Raw genomic sequence first — 21251 nt, forward strand, 5'->3', positions numbered from 1 at the left:
TAATTTTAAAAAGAGAAATAAGAAAATAATCTTTGACTTACCCTGATATCCAACTGTAACATAGCCAGCGATGCTAGCCGTTCTCATCTGCTGTTCCATTACGCGAATGACCGCTGTCCACTCATCCACATGATTGGTGGTCAGTTGTTTGTATTATTTGAGTCTTCATTTCAAATATCCCCCTCATACGAGTTTATTGAACGATCGTAGCGCCATCACCTCTAATGAAAATGCTCCTCCCACACCATCAACATCCCTATAATTTCTGTCCCATTCGCATTTTTTTTTTCCATCGTGCAAGACGTAAAAACTTTTTTTCTTCTTTACGAGATTCCAAAAAGAGATTTCAAACCTCGCGCGCCACCCAGATTATGCTTTTGACGAGGAATCTAAAAAAAAAATCTATCTTCAACCAAATGTTAACAAAATATTTTAAGATGAGGAATAATTAGATGAGGAATGATAGGAATAAGCGTTTAGTATAAATCATATAGGAATTTATAATATTGACGAGGTATTTTAAATAAAAAAGCTATCTTCAACCAAATGTTGAGAAAATATTTTAAGATGAGGAATAAATAGATGAGGAATGATAGGAAAAAGCGTTTAGCGTGAATCATATAGGAATTTAAAATATTGACGAAGTATTTTAAATAAAAAAGCTATCTTCAACCAAATGTAGAGAAAATATTTTAATATGAGGAATAATTAGATGATGATTGATAGGAATAAACGTTTCGTGTGAATCATATGGGTGTGAATCTTCGTGTGAATCATCAAAAATATGATTAAAAAAACTAAAAATTTTACATTATTTAAAGTAATAATGGAAAATTTATTTAAACTATACTTTATATCTTTTACAAATCAAATTTTTATTTATTTCAACCTGTTAGCAGTGCACTTTGCGTTGCTATTATATCACAATACAAGCACTTCTAAGCACTGCATACCGCGTGATGTGGATTTCTTTAAAAATACGCAAGAGCTCAACATTTTAATTATGATTTTTATGAAACTTTGAATAATTAAAAATTGCCTTTACTCATATTCTATTAAAAACAATTTCAAAAGAGATTTTGGAAGCTGTGGTGGCTCTGGGATAAAACGTTCGCCTTCCAATGAGGTGAACCGGGTTCGAATCCCAGCGATGTCTGGTCAATACGAATTACGCACCCGGCTCACACCGACCACAGTGCTAACGTTAAATTCCATCAGGCTAACCGTGGGAAGTTTTCGTGGTTTTCCTCTCCAAGTAACGTAAATGGGGGCTAATTCTATCAAAAAGTCCTCCACGAAGGCAAATTTCAACCAATATTTGATCCAGGAGTTCCCGTGTTTTCTGAATTAGGCTCAAAATTACAAGGCTACAAGGTTGAACATTAGCAGTCGTAAACTCGAAAATTAGGTCGGCTGTTCAACGACAGTTATTAAATAAAAAGAGACTTTGAAGAGAGAAAAAACCTTAAGGTCAAATTTAATTTTAAAAAAATTTTTAAAAATTTGAAAAAATAAATTTAGCTGACACCATAATTTACAATTGTTTGTAAAACTACTTTGATGTTTTAAGTATAATTCAGTCGGCATTTGATTTCAAAGAATATGATGGTTTATTTTTTACATGTTCTTGCGTTAATGTTTTCTTTAGTTGTTTTTTTAATTGTTTAGATTTTTAGATTTTTAGATTATTAGATTTTTAATTGTTTTGTTGTGCATCAATATTTTCCAAACATTTGAGTCCTTTTATGCATTACTTTGATGTTCTGATTTAGGCACATTTGTTACTTAATTTCAAATTATATTTCAGTTTACTCTTCATAACTTATTATTTTGAATTATTTTTATTATTTTATCTCAATAGTTTAGAAGCATTTTATAATTAATCTCATTGACTGCATGCGAGGTTGAGCGCGTAGGTGAATTACTTAGATGTAAAGCTACAGCCCAATTTTAATCCAATTTCTAAGAAAATACTTTTTATCTATTTTTTTAATAATATTCATATATTGTTAGCAATTAAGTTTTATTTTTTACTTCTTTTACTTAAAAGTTTTGAGATAATATATATTGAATCATAAAATTATTTACGTATAATTTTCATGCTTTTTAACTGGTTGATAAATTACTTTGATATGGTAGTTATAGTAAAAATTGCAACCTAATTTCAAAGAATGACAGTTCACTCTATATAAGTTTTTTTTTAAAAAAAATAAGTTTTATTTTTACTACATTTTCTTAATGGTCAAAACTCTGAAATCTCCTAAAAATTAATTCGACTGATAAAAATCACATTTGATATTTAAAAAAATACGTAAAGTTTGAAATTGAATATGAATACATAAAGTTCATTTTTTTCACTTTCATAATTTATTTATGGATCTATATAAATCATAAAGCAAAAGAAGAGGAAAGCTAAAGCATATATAATTAATAGCCACTATAACCACACACACAATGTTAAATTGTACTGAAATGTTTTAAGTATGCATTAATCTATAATGTCCGTAGTGTATATACAGGGTAAAATTGCTCAACTAAAGGGAATTTCTATAATCAATCACACATTGTCAACACTGTAACCTTGAAAGTTATTTCAAGCATTATTTTCAAGCTCAACTTAATTGGAATGCATTTATTCCTATACTACTCAAAGGAATCTCTTTGCAACTTTAGTTACCGGCATTCTTTTCAGTTTTTGAGCTTATCTGTAACATAAAGGAATTAGTTTTAATCTCATCAGTTTGACTAATATATTAAGTAAATCTTAAATCTCTCGGTCTATTTAAAAAAATAAGGAATGTAAATACAATTTAAAACCTTACCTAAAAGAATTTTAAGTTGCAAGTTTATAACTTCTCCAGTTGGAATTTAAATTTTTTTTTCAACGCCCACATGGGTTGACATTCGTCAATTCAGGCGTATAAAGGCAGATTTGTTGGACACAGTAAGGACAGATAGTACAGGGAATGGAATGCCAACCGGACTGTGTAGGGGTCAGGAACTGGCCTCAGAAAGGTTCTAGGTTTGAATTTGAAATATTATTTAGGAAACTTTTCCTCGAAAATGTACTAGCATTCAATCGAGGGATAAATAGCTTTGTGAAAACCAAGTTATCGTTCAAGTTTAACTATTGTATAGTCAGCAAAAATAATAGTAAAAAAACAACAAATTTAATAAAATTTTGATAATTAGGGGTCTACAAAGACAAATGAATAGTTGGCTTAAAAAATGGAATGTCGTCTATATTTGGCATAGGTAGAAACAGATTTATATAATGCATCACTTGGGAAACATGCTTCCTTTAAAAATATTCATTACGTAGAATAATTTTTCTGTACAGTGAAGTAAATAAAAACCCAAATTTAAAATAAATAAATAAAAAGTGGTAGAAAGATTTTCAAAGTTATTCATTGCGTTACTTTTCAATCTACACTGATAAGTAAATCTGCCCCCCCCCCTTCGATTAATGAAATAAATAAAAAGTGGTAGGTATAATATAGCCGAGAAGTCTAATCAGTCAATCTCATGACAGACAAAACGGGAGTTTAACTCCCAGCGTTGACAGCATTCCCTTCAACACATGAATTCTCTTCAACACTTGAAGAATTTCCAGTATCCTGCACTCCCCAATTCGTGACCCTGGATTATTAAAATACAATACTCTCATTCATGTATAGATGCCAGCACCAAAACGCTGCCTAACGCAAAAAATTTAAATATTTCCCACCTCTTGCGATAGGTAAGACAATTACATAAACTTATTGAATCACGTTCCACGGTTAATTTGATAAAACACTACTCAACCACAACCTAACTCCAATGCCCGTTACTTAATGAAAAGCCTAGCTCCTATGTCTAGTTAAATTTCTTTTTAACTGTTTTGAAACCATGCTAGTTGTAAATGGTTAACCGAATAGTATGGTTTTTTGACCAAACTGGTTGTGCACGGTTTCAAAGCCGTAAAGATAAGAAATCTTCCATACCGTAAACTTTTCGGTTAATTCGATGGGCAGGCTGCTGCCTGTTATTTTACTGTAATTTTAGAATGAAAATTCTAACAGTTTAAAATTAAACAAACACTTTCTAACCAAACAAAAAATTTATCAGTATGAGAAAATTAACATAGCAACCAAAAAAATTATTTTATTAATCGATTTGGGTATACACTGTTTTAGAAATTTTAGAACGTTTTAAATGATAATATCGTTTAAATTCCCTGCTACCTTAATATGGTGCTAAGTTTAACCTTATTATTATTAAATTTGATACACGATGCTATGGTTCAACTTGAACGTAAACATGGTTCAATTTAACACCATTATAGGATACAGTAAATTTTCACAGTATTATGGTAGGTACGAGGTAGCAATATTATGGTTCAACGTAGAATTAATTTTTATGAGATTGTATACTTTAGACTTTACATTATTTAGCTATGTTATTTTTATACAGAAATTTTAATATATCGCATATAAACTACAAGTTCAGGTGTGTTTCCATCATAGAGCTGTAATACAAATAGAGCAAGCCCGCTAATATACTTCCCCATCGCTCTTCGTCCAAAACATCAGAATTCCCTTGGTCACATGCTCCCTCTTATTCGGCGTCTTTTTTTTTTTTTTTTTTTTTTCCCCAGATAAACCATGAATCACATTTTANTTTTTTTTTTTTTTTTTCCCCAGATAAAGTAGGGTGTCGTGTTGAATTGCGATGAGTTCTCTTTATTTGCCTGATTTATGGGGTATATTTAAAAAAAAGGATAATAATAGGATTTAAGATATAATTTAACCTTAAGTTGAAAAATTAGCCAGTCCGGAGCATAGATATCATTGTGTTCATTAAAAATTTATTTCTAACTATAACACTATTCTTCCAAAACATTAAATGATTTTTCGAAAATACACTTAAACATTTGTAGTTAAATGGATTGTTAATTTTTAAACATGAAAACAAGAATGACGTTTGTAAGAGTTCCGAAAATTAGCTTATTTGCATAAAAAGTTTTAAATATATAAATTTGCTTCAGATGTATACAAAAATTAAAATAATTAAACCATTCATTTAACATAAACAAAACAGTACTTAACTCAATGCTTAACTCAATACCAAACCCATTCATCTAACTTAAAAATTCCTTCAAAAAATTCGATCTCTAACGAGAAAAAAGCTTGTCATTTTCCTAAATATATTCTACCTATGCTAGAGCGCTGTCATCAAGATTATAATATAATTTTTTATTAGCCAAAGGTATTAATTTTTTACTAACCAAAGCTTTAAAATGCGTTCATAAAAAATTAAATGCAATTCAAAATTTAATCAAAATCACAAGAAAGGGGCAGGGATAGCCTAGTTGGTAGGGCACTATGTCCAAGAGTTCGTAGGTTTGATCCCCGCCGGCCGAAGACTCCCCGTGCTGTAAATGGTGACTGATGCACGTTAAATCTGTCGAGTCGCTAAATTCTCCATGTTCCCATAACAAATCAATGCCTCTGGGGGTACTGATCCAGGAGTTTCCTTGTCTTCTGGATTGGTTCAAAATTACAAGGCTACGGAGTTGAACAATAGTAGTTGTAAACCCAATATTGGGTCGGCTGTTCAACGACGGAAATTTTTTAAAAAATTGCAAGAAAGATATAAGTTTTCGTGTAGCAACCATTAAATATATTGTTCCGAACAACTATATTTTTTTCTTAGGTTTTGAGAAGAATTTTTTTTATCTGAAACAAACTCAAAGATAAAGAAATATGTATTCATATTATTTAATAGTGTGCCAGCTACTCTTATAAGTACTTAATTCTTTCTAATTTCAATCACAACGTTTTAATTGTAGTTCTCGAAGCTGGACATACCAGTAGTTCACAAACTGGGGTCATTTTAATGGGGGTGATGAATATTCAAAAGTAAACAGAAAAGAACAACAATAAAGGAATAGTTATGTATAATATACTAACACTGTTCGTGGAAAATTCGTCACAATTGTGGAAATTTTTTTAGTTTTACTAAAATGAAGAAACTATCAAAATTACCTCATCCTAACGCTCCAGTCTCTCTGACAGAGATTGATATGAGAATTCCTTTTACTGCTTCGCACAGCCGCACTTTTTCCCGTGACTTTTCTGCATTTGACTTTCAGGCAAGCTGGCTGAGTGTTTTCTGCTTTTGTTTTCAATTAATTTTTATAAAAAATCCGTCTTTTCGAAGAAAGTTCATCGTTTTCGAATTTCCGAGAAATGACTAGTTTTCATGCTGTATCTTACCCCAACACGGATTTGAAATTATATTCACGTGATTTAAAATCACGCGTGTTTCGTATTTTTGCGATATTATATCATATATCGCTTAAAAAAACCAATATTCGCGTTTAAGTGACTTAAAAATTATACAACTGAATTCATATTCACTCGGTTTTAAAGTCAAATATGGAAATCTGTATTAGCGGGATTTTGAAATGAAACATCGAGAGAGGTATTCATGCGATTTCAAAATCAAACATCGAGATTGGTAATCGCGTGATTTGAAAATCACACATTGATATTCATGTTCACAAATTTTAAATGAAATCTCGCACTAATATTTTTAGAAAAACTTTGATAACATTCTGTGAATAAATGCTTTCTACATACACTTTTTTCTTGCTTGATTTTCAGACATTTTTCTAATTCTTTAAAAAGTGTTTTTTGCACATAGGATTTTTGAATTTCTATTTTTAGCTTTTTTTGGTTTTTTATCTAACTCATTCCTGTGGTAGAAATGAATATAGAGTTTCAAAAAAATTAAATCATTTTTAAAAAAATTTTTAATTTTCAAACAGATTTCGCCAAATAGAGGTGGTGACGAAATGATTGAAACATGTTACGAAAGTTAATTTTTTGCTTGCAGAGAGTTTTTTAGTTGAGATTTTGCTTTCGCAGAAAGTTTTTCATTTCATCTTAGTCTGGCTAGCGAATATCGAAATTGATAATGTATGCAAAACCAATCATTCATAGTTCAGACAAAGAATCACGAGTTAAAAAAAATAAATAAGTAAATAAAAAAAATTAAAGTTTATGGACTTTCTCGTCTTATTTCTGGTTGAACAGAGATCTGTCTTCCAGATCCTCTCAAAACTAAGAAATAGGTTGAACATTTGCTTGAAAGCAACATTTAGTTGAGTACTGAAAGCTAGAGTTTTCAAATTTTAATTATCTGCGTTTTGAATTTTCACAGAATCCAATTAGGCAGTTTAAATTACTAATAAGCAGTTATGACTTATTATTTAAACTACTAATAGGTGGTTATTCTGCTAGATACATTGCTACTTATTAGCTAAATAAATGTTTAATTATGAAATGAAAATTATGAATAAACTTCCCATGTTTCTCCTGCATTTAACTTTATATTTAAACTTTATAGGGTTTTTTCTATAAATCGTATTCTTAAAACTTGGAAAAAGCCTATTTCATGAATATTATCCATTTGACATAAATATTTTATTTCCTTTAAAATCGATTTTTTTTTTCTATCTTAGGTTTGAGAAGTTTCTGAATGTTTCAAATTTGATAAAATGACATTTTTCCAAACTCGTGCCACTTTTATGAATGCAATACTTGTCATTTTTTTAATACAATTTTGAAATATTTAGTAGATAATTTGAAAGCTAATGGTTTTCAGATTTCACAAATATTTCGTGTTATTCATAAAAATTAAAATGCTAGATTCGTGGTCATTTCATCCGTTTTGCACAAGAAGTTTCAAATTTTTGACAGTTGCGGTTTATATTTACGCCAGTGCCGACCGAACTGTGTAGGTGTCAGGGAACGGGCCTTGCATCAAAAAGGTTCTGAGTTCGAATCCTGGACATGGCATGGATGTTCTTTCATGCTCTGTATAATCTGTCCTTACTATGGGAGCAGCGTTGGTCTACCTAATATGGTACCCCTGAAAGAGTGGCCAACAAATCTGCCCTAGCAGAATGTCAACTCAGGTGGGTATTGGAAAAAATATTTACGCAAATTTCACAAATTGTAATTCTTTTAATTTTCATAGGATGAACAATAAACAGCTTTAAAGTATTTTTATATAACATTTATTCTGTTTGTATAAAAAAATATTCTTTTTAAAATAAATAATCTTTACAAGCAATAAAATAAATTAACCCATTTAACGTTTCTATGCGTATGAAATTTTAGATACGCGTTTAAGTGCATTTATTAAATTCCCTTTGATAAAGATGCGTACTGCCCTGATGTCTAAGTAGAACTAATGTAATAAAGGACAAATGTAAACGTAGGAGGGTACTTTGCTACCCGTTAATCATCAAAGAGCCGAAACCGAAAAAAAAAATATATAATTTATCACCATGCTTTAATTAATGAATCAAAATCATCTACGCTCGCTCAGCAATCTTCTTTTCACACATTCTGTAACACATTTACAAAATGAATAATTTATCACCAATTAAGATTCTAATAGATTCCAAGACACTCCCTAAGACCAGAAGGTGAAAAATGTTTGAGAATAGAAGGTTACCGCTTACAAATGTAACATCATTGCTGTTAAAAAGGAACAAATAATAGCTGGCAACTCATATGACTTTACCTGCAAATAAATTGACTGCGCAAAGAAAGTATCCTCTCACACGATTGAGAACGTTACTTGAAGATCTAACTTAATTTGAAATAATATCAGAAAAGCGCTTTCATATGGCATTGTAGCCTCCCATAAATAAAAGTCAGGAAAATAATAACAGTCGTATTAAAACTTTAAGAAAAATTAAAAAATTTTTGTTTAGTGTATAGAATTTCAAAATTAAGATTCCATCACCGAGAAAAAAAAGTATGATCAAATCCACCAAATTATGGTAAAATTTACTTGTTTCTGACTCTATAGGAACATCAAAAAAAAGCTTGGTGATTTTGAAGCGTTTTGGTAACGATTTTGGTAAAATTAGTAATAAAATGTTGTTTTATAATATACGATAAAACTTGATAGGTGTGGTAAAATTCGGTAACTTTATCACGATGCTTTAAAGCATAGCGCAAAAACTAATTAATTCGGTAAAATTTGCATTTCAGTTTCGTATTTTTTTACTAAATGTTTGGTAATAAGAACTATAATTTTGAATACAAGAATTTCCTGTAAACCATTACAATGTGAGCGGAGAAAATAACCAAATAAATAGTTTAGATTTCGTATATTTTGTTGTTCTTTTTTCTTTACCATAATTACGGTTTTTTTACCAGTGAGAAAATGGAGATGGAGAAAATGAAAGCGCAAATGGAGAAAATGAAAGCATATTTTTAAAAAAAAATTTCTTGTAAGCTTTCTGATCATCACTATATAAACAGAAAAGAGCTGGATTCAAAGAAAATAAAATTGAGGTCTAAACACGTTGAACTTTCTGTTTAGTCACTCATTAGTGACTGACAATGTAAAATATGATTTTAAAAAAAATTACATTATTTAAAGTAGTTATTGAAAACTCATTTAAACTGTACTTAATTTTTATTTTTTTAGAAATAAAATGTTTACTTATCTATGCGCTTATCATTGCTATACCACAGTAGGAGTGCATTTAAACAGTGCGCTTGTCCTGACGGAGATAATCTTAAAAATACGCGTGATGCTCAACGTTGTCTGCCTTTAATTAAAAGAAATAACTAGACTAGACAGTAAATAAAAGTTGGTTGAATCAGAAGTCATGTAAAATAATGTGTTGAGCTCAAAAATATTCGATTAATTCTATTTGAATCATAATGCGAAAAATCTTTAATGTATTAATCTTTAATTATATCCCCCCCCAAAAAAGTAATTTTTGAAAGAGTGTATTCTATTATACATCTATGGGTAACTATACTCAAGATAACATTGAAAGACTCTCTAACTCCTTGATGCAGATGAGACACCGATGTACCTTTTATATGTATTTTTTTTCTGACTGTTTAATTACAAGCAAAATTATACTTTTGCATTATAAAGCTTAACAAGTAACATAACTACTGTAGTTGCTACTATTTTTCGTAATTTGTTGTGTAAAGCACTACTTTTCAGAAAAAATTAGTGTAGTGAGTAGTGCAATAGTTAGTAGCGATTAGACAAGAAAACAATAATTTGTAAAGATTTCTGGAAACTACTTTTAACGTTAGTTCAGTAAAAAAATTCAAACGCAACTAAACTTTCGAATCTGACTGCCACAAATGATAAAAATTATGGTAAAAATACTAGAATATGGCAAAATCTACTATTTCTGGCTTTATGGGAACACCGAAAAGCTCGGTAATATTTACCGATGTGCTTGGGTAATGATTTTGGTAAAATTAACAATAATTTTTAATTTCTCATAAAAATTTGATAAAAGTGGTTAAAGTTTGGTGCTTTTAACATGATACCTTAGAGCATGGTATAAAAAACATTTATTCGGTTAGATTTATTATTCAGTTTTGTATTTTTTACTAAACGTGTGGTAATAGAAACTATAATGTTAAAAGCTAGAATTTCCGGTTAACCGTTACCATATGAACGGGAAAAATTACCAAATGAGTGATTTAAATACCGTATATTTTGCTTTTATTCCCAGATTATATTGGTGTTTTTTTTTACCAGAAATGTCATAACCATACAGTATGGTAATTTTGCAAGAATTTTTTTCCCCTCACACTAACTTTAAACACTTTTATAATTGAATTCTGTGAAGATTATAAAATGTTTTCGGTAATACTAATAACTAATCCGATATTAATGTCTTTATATATTTTCTTTTCATACATAAATTTAAGTTTGAAAGTGAACCGTGCTGTATTTCATAACCATAAATTATTAAAATGCTAAATAAATTTTAATAAAATTAAAATAATATTTTTCACTTATTTTGACCGAAGTTAATACAAAATATTGGAAAAAGAGTGCAAAAATAGTTTTAATAAAAATTCTGCGTAGAAGGGCTAAACATTTCTAAGATTATTAATTAGCAAAGTATAAAGTACCATACTTTGGCAATGTGGACAAAACTAACGCACTACAAACAACGTAACACTACTGCAATTCCTATTATTTTTCGTAGTTTGTTGTGTAAAGCACTACTTTTCAAAAAAGAAATTGTATTGTGAGTAGTGCAAAACAAGAAAGCAATAATTTGTAGCGATTTGTGATAACTTCTTTTAACGTTAGATCAATGTTCCGTAAAAAAAAGTTTCAAACGCAACTAATTTTTAAGCGAGTAAGATACGCAATCAGAATATCCCCGTGGCCGAGTGTTTTAGAAAGAAAAAAAATGTCTGCTGTACTCATCATATATGATGAGTCATATGATATGATGATGATATTTCAACCGAGAGAAAAATGCTTCTCTCTGTAACTATTACTTTACTTCTTAGAGAAAACTAAGAAGTTTTAAACACTTAATGAAATCACTAATATTTTAAAATTTTATAGTATTTCCAAAATTTAATATTCGCTATAAAAAAAGGCTCAGGATGCTAAAGGCTGAAAGAAAAATTTCGTAAAAAATTATTTAGAATAATAAAATGTCTTACATAAACATGATTAGATATTTCTTAATAATTTTTCCTGTCAATTTATTATTCTAAACCATTTCTTTTTTTTTTACGTATTCTTTCTTTTAAACTTCAATTATTTTAAATTTTAAATATGAGTGTAAATTGAATTTCCCACTAAAATTTGTCTAAGTTATCAACTACATGCTATAAGTAATTTATAATCACTGCATTTTTTAAGTAATTTGTAATCACTACAATTCGAAAGTAATTTGTAATTACTACATTTCGAAAGTAATTTGTAATCACTACATTTCGATAGTAGTCTGTAATTACTACAATTTGGAAGTATTTTGTAATCACTACGTTTCGAAAGTAGTTTGTAATAACTACATTTCGAAAGTAGTTTGTAATCACAATATTTTGAAAGTAGTTTGTAATCACTACATTTTGAAAGTATTTTGTAATCACTACACTTCGAAATTAGTTTGTAATCACTACATTTCGAAAACAAATTTGTATTAACTACGTTTGTAAAGTTGCTATATATATATATATATATATATATANCTTTTGATGTCGCATGACTTATATATATATATATATATGCCTTATTTTTATTTTTTGAAAGCGTCTACTAAAATTCTAACTGATGGTTGTCCACAAAAGAAAAAATATCACAAACTACAGTAAACAAAATTTGTAAAATAACTAGTATTTATTTATTAAAATCTTATTAATTAAAATCTACTTCAATTTCCTCCCTATCGTGAATGTGATTACCTCAACTAAGAATATCTGGTTTACAGAAAAGACTTGTTACGCAACAATTACCTAAAAAAAGATTTTGAAACAAGCACTACTTACGCCATCTACTTTTCATTTTGTTAATGATATATTTATTGCCTGTGAGTAAAATAACTATTTTTCGAAAACATTATCTCAGGAAGACAGTAAAAACATTCAAAAATTTTTTGAAAATATTATGCTTTTATTGTATTTTTAAACATTTAAATTCACAAATTAATTATTTTTATGTAACTATAAATTTAATTGAATGTATAGATTTTTAAAAATTATATAGATATATAATGATTATTTATAATTAATTTATATGCACTAATAAAATTTACTTATTATTAATAATCATGAAACTAATTAAAATTCTAAAAAGTCCAAGATTTTTTAAAAAATCCAGATGTTAACAAGTTTTACGAAAGATTTACTGTGAGTCCCTCACAGTAGAAAAAGAGTTATTTTCACCTTTTGTAAAACCTTGAAGACCTTTCGTTCGAAATTGTAGTTTTCATGCAGACAATTCTGACAATTCATTTATAAATGGTCGGCAATTTTCTTAGAAAAAGAAAAAAACTGCTGGCCTACAGTTACAGGTCTTTGGATAATTGTCCCTAGCCCTCCTCAAACCTTGAGTAAGTGCTTTTAAAAAGAATAAGCATGATTTGTTTTTCACAATTTCGTTAAACAGTTTCTAAACATAGTCAACAATGTATTAAGTTTAAAAACGTTCAAATGTCTGAATATCCTCAAGCAAATTCAGAATTTTCTTTTTTGCAGTTTAAGTTTTAAAAGATAAACAACATTCCTTTCCTTCACTATAAATATCTTTTATAAAAGAAATTTCCTCTTTCAAATCATAAGGAAATGTAAGAAATATAAATAAAATAAATTGCCAATCTATATTTTAAGGTTTGCGCTCAGACGATTATGCTCTAATAGTAAATTTTTTGTAAGAGTCTCGTTTTCAATTTTTATTTCGTTTTTAAATCATGTTCACGAGGCAACAAAAAATATTAAAATAGTTTTCATTCGAAAGCGTTAAAGTAATTTATCATTTAATAAAGAATTGAGACAGAAGAGTTTTTATAGCATATATATAATATGGATTGTAGTATGCCTACCGTTACAAAAATACAATTCCAATTTACTAGTATATAAGACATGTTAACTCGATTCTATGTTGAGGTACCTTCAGATAGATGAAGGTTGACATTGTCGATAACTACTATACCCACATTGGTGACCCGGACGCGATGTGAACATGCCTACCTTCACAGAAACTCCCACTTCGAATAGAAAACACCTACTAAGATGGATGGTTCACATTGAACAATTGAGTTGCTACTTGTGACAGCGAAATTATCCACCTCCTCTCGCTGTTGCTACTCGGTCTCTATCGCACACTACATTGGCTATCACACACGTAACATGGTTGGCCTGTATACACTCGACTGCTAATGAAACACAGGAATGACCATGTTCGTGAACTTAATACAGTTCTGACGATCAGCACTCAAAAGTACGGCGATCTTAATACAGCTTTCCCGTCTTCTCATAGAACAGCAATGAATCAACTAGCGAATTCTATCACAGATAAAATTCTGGTGGGGGAGTACTGTAGTGTGTCTACCAATACAAAAATACAATTCCAATTCACTAGTATACAGGTTAACTCGATTCTATGTTGAGGTACTTTTAGATAGATGAAGGTTCACATAGTCGATATCCACACATGGATCATTGTCTTTTGATGTCGCATGACTTTAAGTAATTTTAATTACGGAAATAAAATTCCAAACAGCATATTTAAACATTATTTATTTTATGTTTTCAGTAAATGTAGATACACTGAAATTAGTATTTTAAAAATAATGCCCGTATAATACATTTTTAGCACGTCAGCTACAACTAAATTGCCATGTCCCAGTCTTCTTGGCCTTTTATTTAACTGCTAACAAACCAACTATTAATTGAAAATAATTTTAATTTATCTAGTTGTGAAAATCGTTTTGTATGTAATATATAGCACTGCTTATCTATTATACAGTTTTAAAATTACTTTTAAGTGAAAATCAAGCAGCTTAATGCTGTCCCAGGATTTTTTCCAATGTATTTTTGAAATTGTTATTATGTTTGCTGTATTCTAAGAAAAAAGAAGTTTTAACAAGGTGCTAACTTTATTTTTAACTTACTTTTAACTAACTTTACTTTTAACTTAACTTTTCAATGGAATTTGTCCAAGTAACTTGACCTGCAGTTTCGTGGTAGCTTTATTTGTTGACTTTTAATTTAGTATTGTATAACTTTGTAAGCTTATAAAAAGAAATATAATTAAGTATCAATATTTGCATGACTAAAATTCAGTAATTCGCAATGTAAGATTTCAAATTTAGCTCTACTGTCAGTCTCTGTTATCTATCACTTATTACCTATCTCTTTGATTTTTATCTTAATAGATTACAGCTCTTCAATGACAGATATAGTATAAGCACCTATATGAATGTATATAGTATAACCACCTATGTTATACTGTCAACCTTCCTCTCTATTATCTACCACTCATTGCCTATCACTTTGATTTTATCTTAATAGATTACCGCTCTTCACTGACGATATAGTATAAGCATCTACGTGTATAACGTGACGATATAGTATAACCACCTATGGCAGTGAATGTGTTCAGAAATAGCAAACGATAAATAACAACTTTTTTTTCAAAAATCTAAAACCACTAATTTATGAAGTTAGTAACTTTGGATAGATAGTTTAATACTGTAAGTCTGCTTACTTATAAATTTTTAAAATGCAGTACTTTTATCTTTCTATGAATAATTGAATATAGTTTTGGATGTCTAAAAATTATTTTAAAGTGAACTACGCAAAAGCATTTTTTAAAAAACTAAAAATAGGAAGATTTTTAACATTTATGTTATTTTAACACTATTAGTAGATTTTTAACATTTATAAGCATTGAACTAGCAAAAGAATTTTTAAAACATCTAAAAATTAGTAGATTTTTAACATTTATATACCTCTTTGAAAAAATTGGCAATGAGATAATATAATATAAATTTATGCAATGTGGTAAAATAATATAAATTTATACAATGAGATAATGTGATATAAATATATGGTAGTATAAATAATATAACAATTAATTTATAAGAAAACAATCTCAAGAACCGCATTTTGTACCACCGATTTTAATCGGGTGATGACTTTTATATTTCATATGTTTAGAAAGCAATTGCATATTAGAAGAAATAACCAGAGGCTTCTTGTGAAAATTAAATTATTATGATTTAAAACATTTTTTAACTGTTTAATTTTTTGAGCTGTTAAAAATAATTTAAAGAACTAAAGAAAAAACCCGTTTTAATCTTAATCCAGGGTTAGTAGGATTCTTTAAAAAATTGGTATCAATAGTCAAAATTGCATTGTAAAAACTACAAATTTCTTTTCATTAGCTGTCAATTTAAAACTAAAAATGCGAAATCTTTGATTTCACAACAATATATATATATAGCNTAGATATAGATATATAGATAGATATAGATATATAGATAGATATAGATATATAGATAGATATAGATATATAGATAGATATAGATATATAGATAGATATAGATATATAGATAGATATAGATATATAGATAGATATAGATATATAGATAGATACAGATAGATAGACACAGATAGATAGAGAGATAAGTAAACTGGGAAATTATTGGTTTCATGAAAATTGCTCTCATAATAATACTTTTTTTACAAGTAAAATTGCTGTGCTATTTCAATAAAATGTTTAATTTAATTTTTATATACCAAAAATTTTACTTTCACATAAATGTATTGCGTTTGTAATGTATATCTAAAATTAGTATTGTTTATCTTTGATAACAAGAACAAAGTGGAACTGCTAAATTAATTTCCACTACTTTCAAAATGAAACATTAGGTAGTTTGAATAAAAGGAAAATGCTGAGGAATATAAAAATAATAACAATCGTCAAGAATAATTAAATAAATCTCCCTCACAAATTTTGAAAGCTATAATTTCCAATGAACGGTAGATGTACTAAAATTATCTTTTGCAAAAATGTCTCTTATTTGTAAAAAATTTTAATCTCTAAAAAGATAATTGTTATCCTTTGGTGACCAGAACAAAGTGGAACAGCTGAATTAATTTCCACTGCTTGCAATATGAAAGGTAGCCTGAGTAAAAGAAAATATTGAGAAATGTAAAGATTATAGCAACCGTTGTCCATATAATAAAAAAATCTCTCTTATACCTTCTATATATAAAACTTTTGCAAAAATGCATTTAATTTATAAAAATTTTTAACAATTTATATTTCATATTGAAAAAAGAGTATTGTTCTCTTTTGGTGACAAGAACTAAGTCGAACAGCTAAATTAATTTCCACTGCTTGCAATATGAAAGATAGCCTGAGTAAAAGAAAAATATTGATAAACGTAAAGATTATAGCAACCGTTGTCCATATAATAAAAAAATCTCTCTTATACCTTCTGAAAGCTGCATATATAAAACTTTTGCAAAAATACATTTAATTTATAAAAAATTTTAACAATTTTTTTTTCATATTGAAAAAAGAGTATTGTTCTCCTTTGGTGACAAGAACTAAGTCGAATAGCTAAATTAATTTCCACTGCTTGCAATATGAAAGGTAGTCTGAGTAAAAAAAAAAAAAGAATTTGATAAATGTAAAGATAATGACAACCGTTGTCTATATAATAAAAATAATGAAAGAAATGTCCCTCACACCTTTTGAAGGCTATAATTTCTAGTGAACCGTAGATATCCCTCCACTAATCAATGCTTCTGTTTTTTGCCACTCCCTACTAAACGCGTTCATTCCAAATATTATTTCTCACATTCGAAAGAACATTCGAACCACAGAACGTAGTCATCGTTAATTTTCAATTGACGTTCAAATAAATCGATGCTTTAGATTTAGGAGGGATCGGTTAAAAATAACCCATTCACTCTTTATTTAAAGGTCAAAATTCAAAGAAAAATTTTTTTTAAAGAAATATATTAATTTAAGTACATTTGATAAATAAAAATTAATTTAAAAACTTGTAATAAATATATATTTTTCTAAAAACATATTTAAAGTAATATTTTAATGAACTTTTTTATTTCCTATTAAATTCTTAACAATGCAGTTAACTTATAATTTTGTCATATTAATTAACATATTTAGCAACAAAAGGTCAGATTTCGCAAAACACGATTTATATTTTCCGCCTCTGTTTAACTTTGTGACGTCAGCATAGTATGCTCTAAAGATGTATTAATGTAGCCAAAGCAAAAAATATTGATACAAATGTGAAGTGAATACCAAAATAAATATGCTAACAAAACTAATAATATTAAGAAAAAAAACTAATGTGATAAACAAATAATAATATAAAACGATACAGGAAAATCTGATTAATCGAATCACATTTAATGAAAACGATTTTTTAATTTTACTATAATGGGAAAGACTAATTATAAAATTAATGCAATTAAGTGCAGCGTATTTCTGACGGTCTTTTCAATCCACTTATTTTTTCTAAATTGGCCTTTTATAGTAAACAATGTGAGACTATTTTTACTGCGTCTTTTAATATTATTTTTTTATTAAAAAGTTTATTTTTCCTCAAAATTATTAGTTTTATCAAAGCCAAAAAAAATTTTTTTTAATTCCTTTCTCACTTGTATCAATAGTTTTTGCTTTGGCGATTTTAATACATCTTCAAAATGGGTATGCGTATGTAGCACTAAAGGTCAGTGAAAATTTGGCCTTGTAAATTAATTATTAAGTATATATTAGTCCAAAGAGTGAGTTCATCATTTATTTTCTAAACATTTTAAATTCTTTTGTTCTAAAATATTTTTTTATTAGATTTCTTTTCCATATCATCAGTTATTAGCTTTCAGAAAAATTTTTATTATAACAATTTTTTTCCATGTATATTATAACAATTATAAAAAATTTTTAACAAAGCTAATAATGGATGCAAAAAAAAATTTTATTATAACAATTTTTTTTGCATCCATTATTAGCTTTCAGAAATTTTTTTATTACAATTTTTTTCCATGTCATCCATTATTAGCTTTCAGAAAATTTTTTATTATTACAATTTTTTCTTTCTGTCACTAATATTTAATTTTTTCCTATCAAATATTTTTAGTTGTGTATGCAAAGAAGCCTCTGCACAACAGTTAGTAACTTGTCTTAGTTTTTAAGTTTTTAATTGCAATCATTTTCTAACATTATATATTTATATAAACTCAAAATGTAGAGAAAACATGGAAAAATTACAGAATAATGAAAAAGAGAAGAAAACTATTTAAAAAAAATTATTTAAAAAAAACCTTTAATAAAAATCGGAAAAAAGATACAATATTTTTTCTTAAAATTCAATTTTTACTCTTAAAATTAAATTTTTATTCTTAAAATTAAATATAACGAAAAAAAAGCACTTTCTTGTAATGCAAATCTTTTTTTATAATTTTTTAAAAGGTAGTAGTTTTTAATACTAAAATGTTAACAATAACAATATTCTTATTGATAGCGAAGTAGATTGAATGTTGGAAGAAAATAACTAACACAAATTAGTAGTTAAACAGAAGGAACAGAGTTTGCGTTGAATTTTTAAGAGTTATACAAGATGCCCTAAATTAGACTGAATATTTTTTAGAAATGCATAGTAGGAAAACAGTTATAGTTAATAAAACAATTCTTGCAGCAAATTCATGTCACAGGGTATAAATGTTTTTTTCCTAGAATCCCTGTTTTTTACAACACATGGTACACAACTAGTAGAAAACGTGTAAATTAAGAAGAAGTAATTGAAAATCACATCACTAGTTTAAGAAATCGTTTGATGAACGATTTTGACGAAATGCTCAATGTCAGGCACAATGACATGTCGTAATCGAAAACCGAATTTTACTTAAATCATAAAGCAACAGAGAAAAATGATAGAAAAGCATGCAGCGCCATTTATCGGTAAATTCTTGAACTAAAGCAGTAGATGAAAAAATGTATGCCCTATCCCTGTCACATTAGTTTGGTGCAAGAATTGTATTTTTAACCTTAACTGTTTTCTAGTTAGAAATTTTTGAAAACCGTCAATCAAATTTATGGCAAAACATATAACAATTTGACAACTCTCAATTTTATGATTAATTTTTTTGCGATCGAAGAGTAGCCGACAGTAAAAAATGACAAAATCCACTTCAAAAATGTTTAATTTAAGATATCAATTCAAAAAATGAAAATAGTTTAACACGTAAAACCTGTTGTAAAAGGTAATTGTAAAATACAATACGAAAAAATTTCATTAAGTAAAAAAAAAATTGTAAACATTCTAAAAATATTAATTGGATTAAACTAAATATAAGAAGTAAGCAAAAATATAAAATTTCTAAGGCCGAAAGGCAGCCGACGGCAAAAAATTTCATATTCTGCTTGGTAGTAAATCCAAACTAATATACATTTCTTTGAATAATCAATTTTCAGAAAGTATTTAATTTAAGAAAATATTTAAACAAGTAAAACTTGTTGTAAAAAGTAATTGTAAAATACATTGCAACAAAATTTAATTTAGTAAAAAAATTTGTAGACAATCTTAAAAGAATATTAATTTGATTTCGCTAAATATAAAAACTAGGCATTTCGGCTCTTTTTTTTTTTTTAATAATCTAGTTGAAATCAAAATAGTCAGTTCGTTTTCTTTGAATAATTTAGTTGAAATAAAATTAGATATTTCGTTTTCTTTGAATAATCTAGTTGAATTAAAATTAGGTTCGTGTCTTCTAGATAATCTAGTTGAAATAAATCCACGAATCATATCTGGAGAGATCACAAATATAGCACACAAAAAAAATAGATTCTATTCAAGGTACTTTTTTTACAATCCCCAACTATGGATTTTTCTTTCCCCTCCATAATAGTGGAATTCACAGAGACAAAATGATGTTTAAATGAGCGATGGATTTGTACCGCGTTTGGGCTAATCTAATTACGCAATAAATCTAAGAGTCACTCCCATTTCATGCCAATCCTAAAATAAACTCACAAAAAATAAGAAAAATAATAATCACTGTGATCCCCACTTGTGTTTTGAATCATTCGGAAATATATCTTTTTAAGACCGAATTCTTTAATTGTTATTACTTATATAAATTAAGTGTAACATCTTTATTTCATATGAGTACCAAAATTTAAATTTCTAATAAAGTCTTAAACTTGCCAATTTCAATTGATAAAATTTAAAAAATATTTATCTCAAGTAAAGTTGATAGCGGAGAAGGCCGTGGTTGAGATGAGCTGATTCGGTGTAGTCTGATTTTCTTGCGATTATTTTATTTTATTTTATAACCGTCGTTGAATAGCCGACCCAATATTTGGGTTTACGACTACTAATGTTCAACTCCGTAGCCTTGTAATTTTGAATTCAATCTAGAAGACAAGGGAACTCCTGGATCAAGTATAGGGAGAAATTTGCCTTCGTGGAGGACTTTTGGTGGAACTAACCCGCATTTGCGTTACATGGAGAGGAAGACCACGAGAACCTTCTAAGGTTAGCCTGACGGCAAGGGGACTCTGATCCATGATCCGTCTTCCACTGAAGATATTTCACGTGAGCACTGTGGTCGGTGGAAGCCGGATGCGGATTCGTGTCGATCATTCATCGCCGGGATTCGAACACGGTTCACCTCATTGGAAGGGAAACGCTCTATCCCCTGAACCATCACGGCTCTCTTGCAATTATTGAAAAGAATTGGAGATCAAAGATAAATCGGAAGTCGTTATGGAGCAATCTTTAGAGCAGTGTTTCTTAACCTTTTTGATACAATGGACCCCTTTTAAATTTTTTTAAGAAGTCACGGACTACCCCCCTGAGAAAAAAAATTGCAGAAAACATCAATTTTTAGTATTTAATTTATTTTAGCATTTAATTTTAT

The 21251-nt window shown here is 28.4% G+C and overlaps 1 protein-coding gene across 1 annotated transcript in view; it reads right to left on the reverse strand.

Annotated features, from left to right (window-relative positions):
* LOC107448374 (homeobox protein aristaless) overlaps positions 1–192 on the reverse strand; it is a 182600-nt gene extending 182408 nt beyond the window's left edge. The window contains exon 1 of the mRNA XM_043045785.2: positions 42–192. Within this exon, the coding sequence (XP_042901719.1) occupies positions 42–99 (58 nt within the window). The 5' untranslated portion in view covers positions 100–192. The remainder of the gene's footprint in view (positions 1–41) is intronic.
* Positions 193–21251: the final 21059 nt, after the last annotated feature.

The sequence above is a fragment of the Parasteatoda tepidariorum genome, chromosome X1 (assembly GCF_043381705.1).
Source record: "Parasteatoda tepidariorum isolate YZ-2023 chromosome X1, CAS_Ptep_4.0, whole genome shotgun sequence".
Lineage (NCBI taxonomy): Eukaryota > Metazoa > Arthropoda > Arachnida > Araneae > Theridiidae > Parasteatoda > Parasteatoda tepidariorum.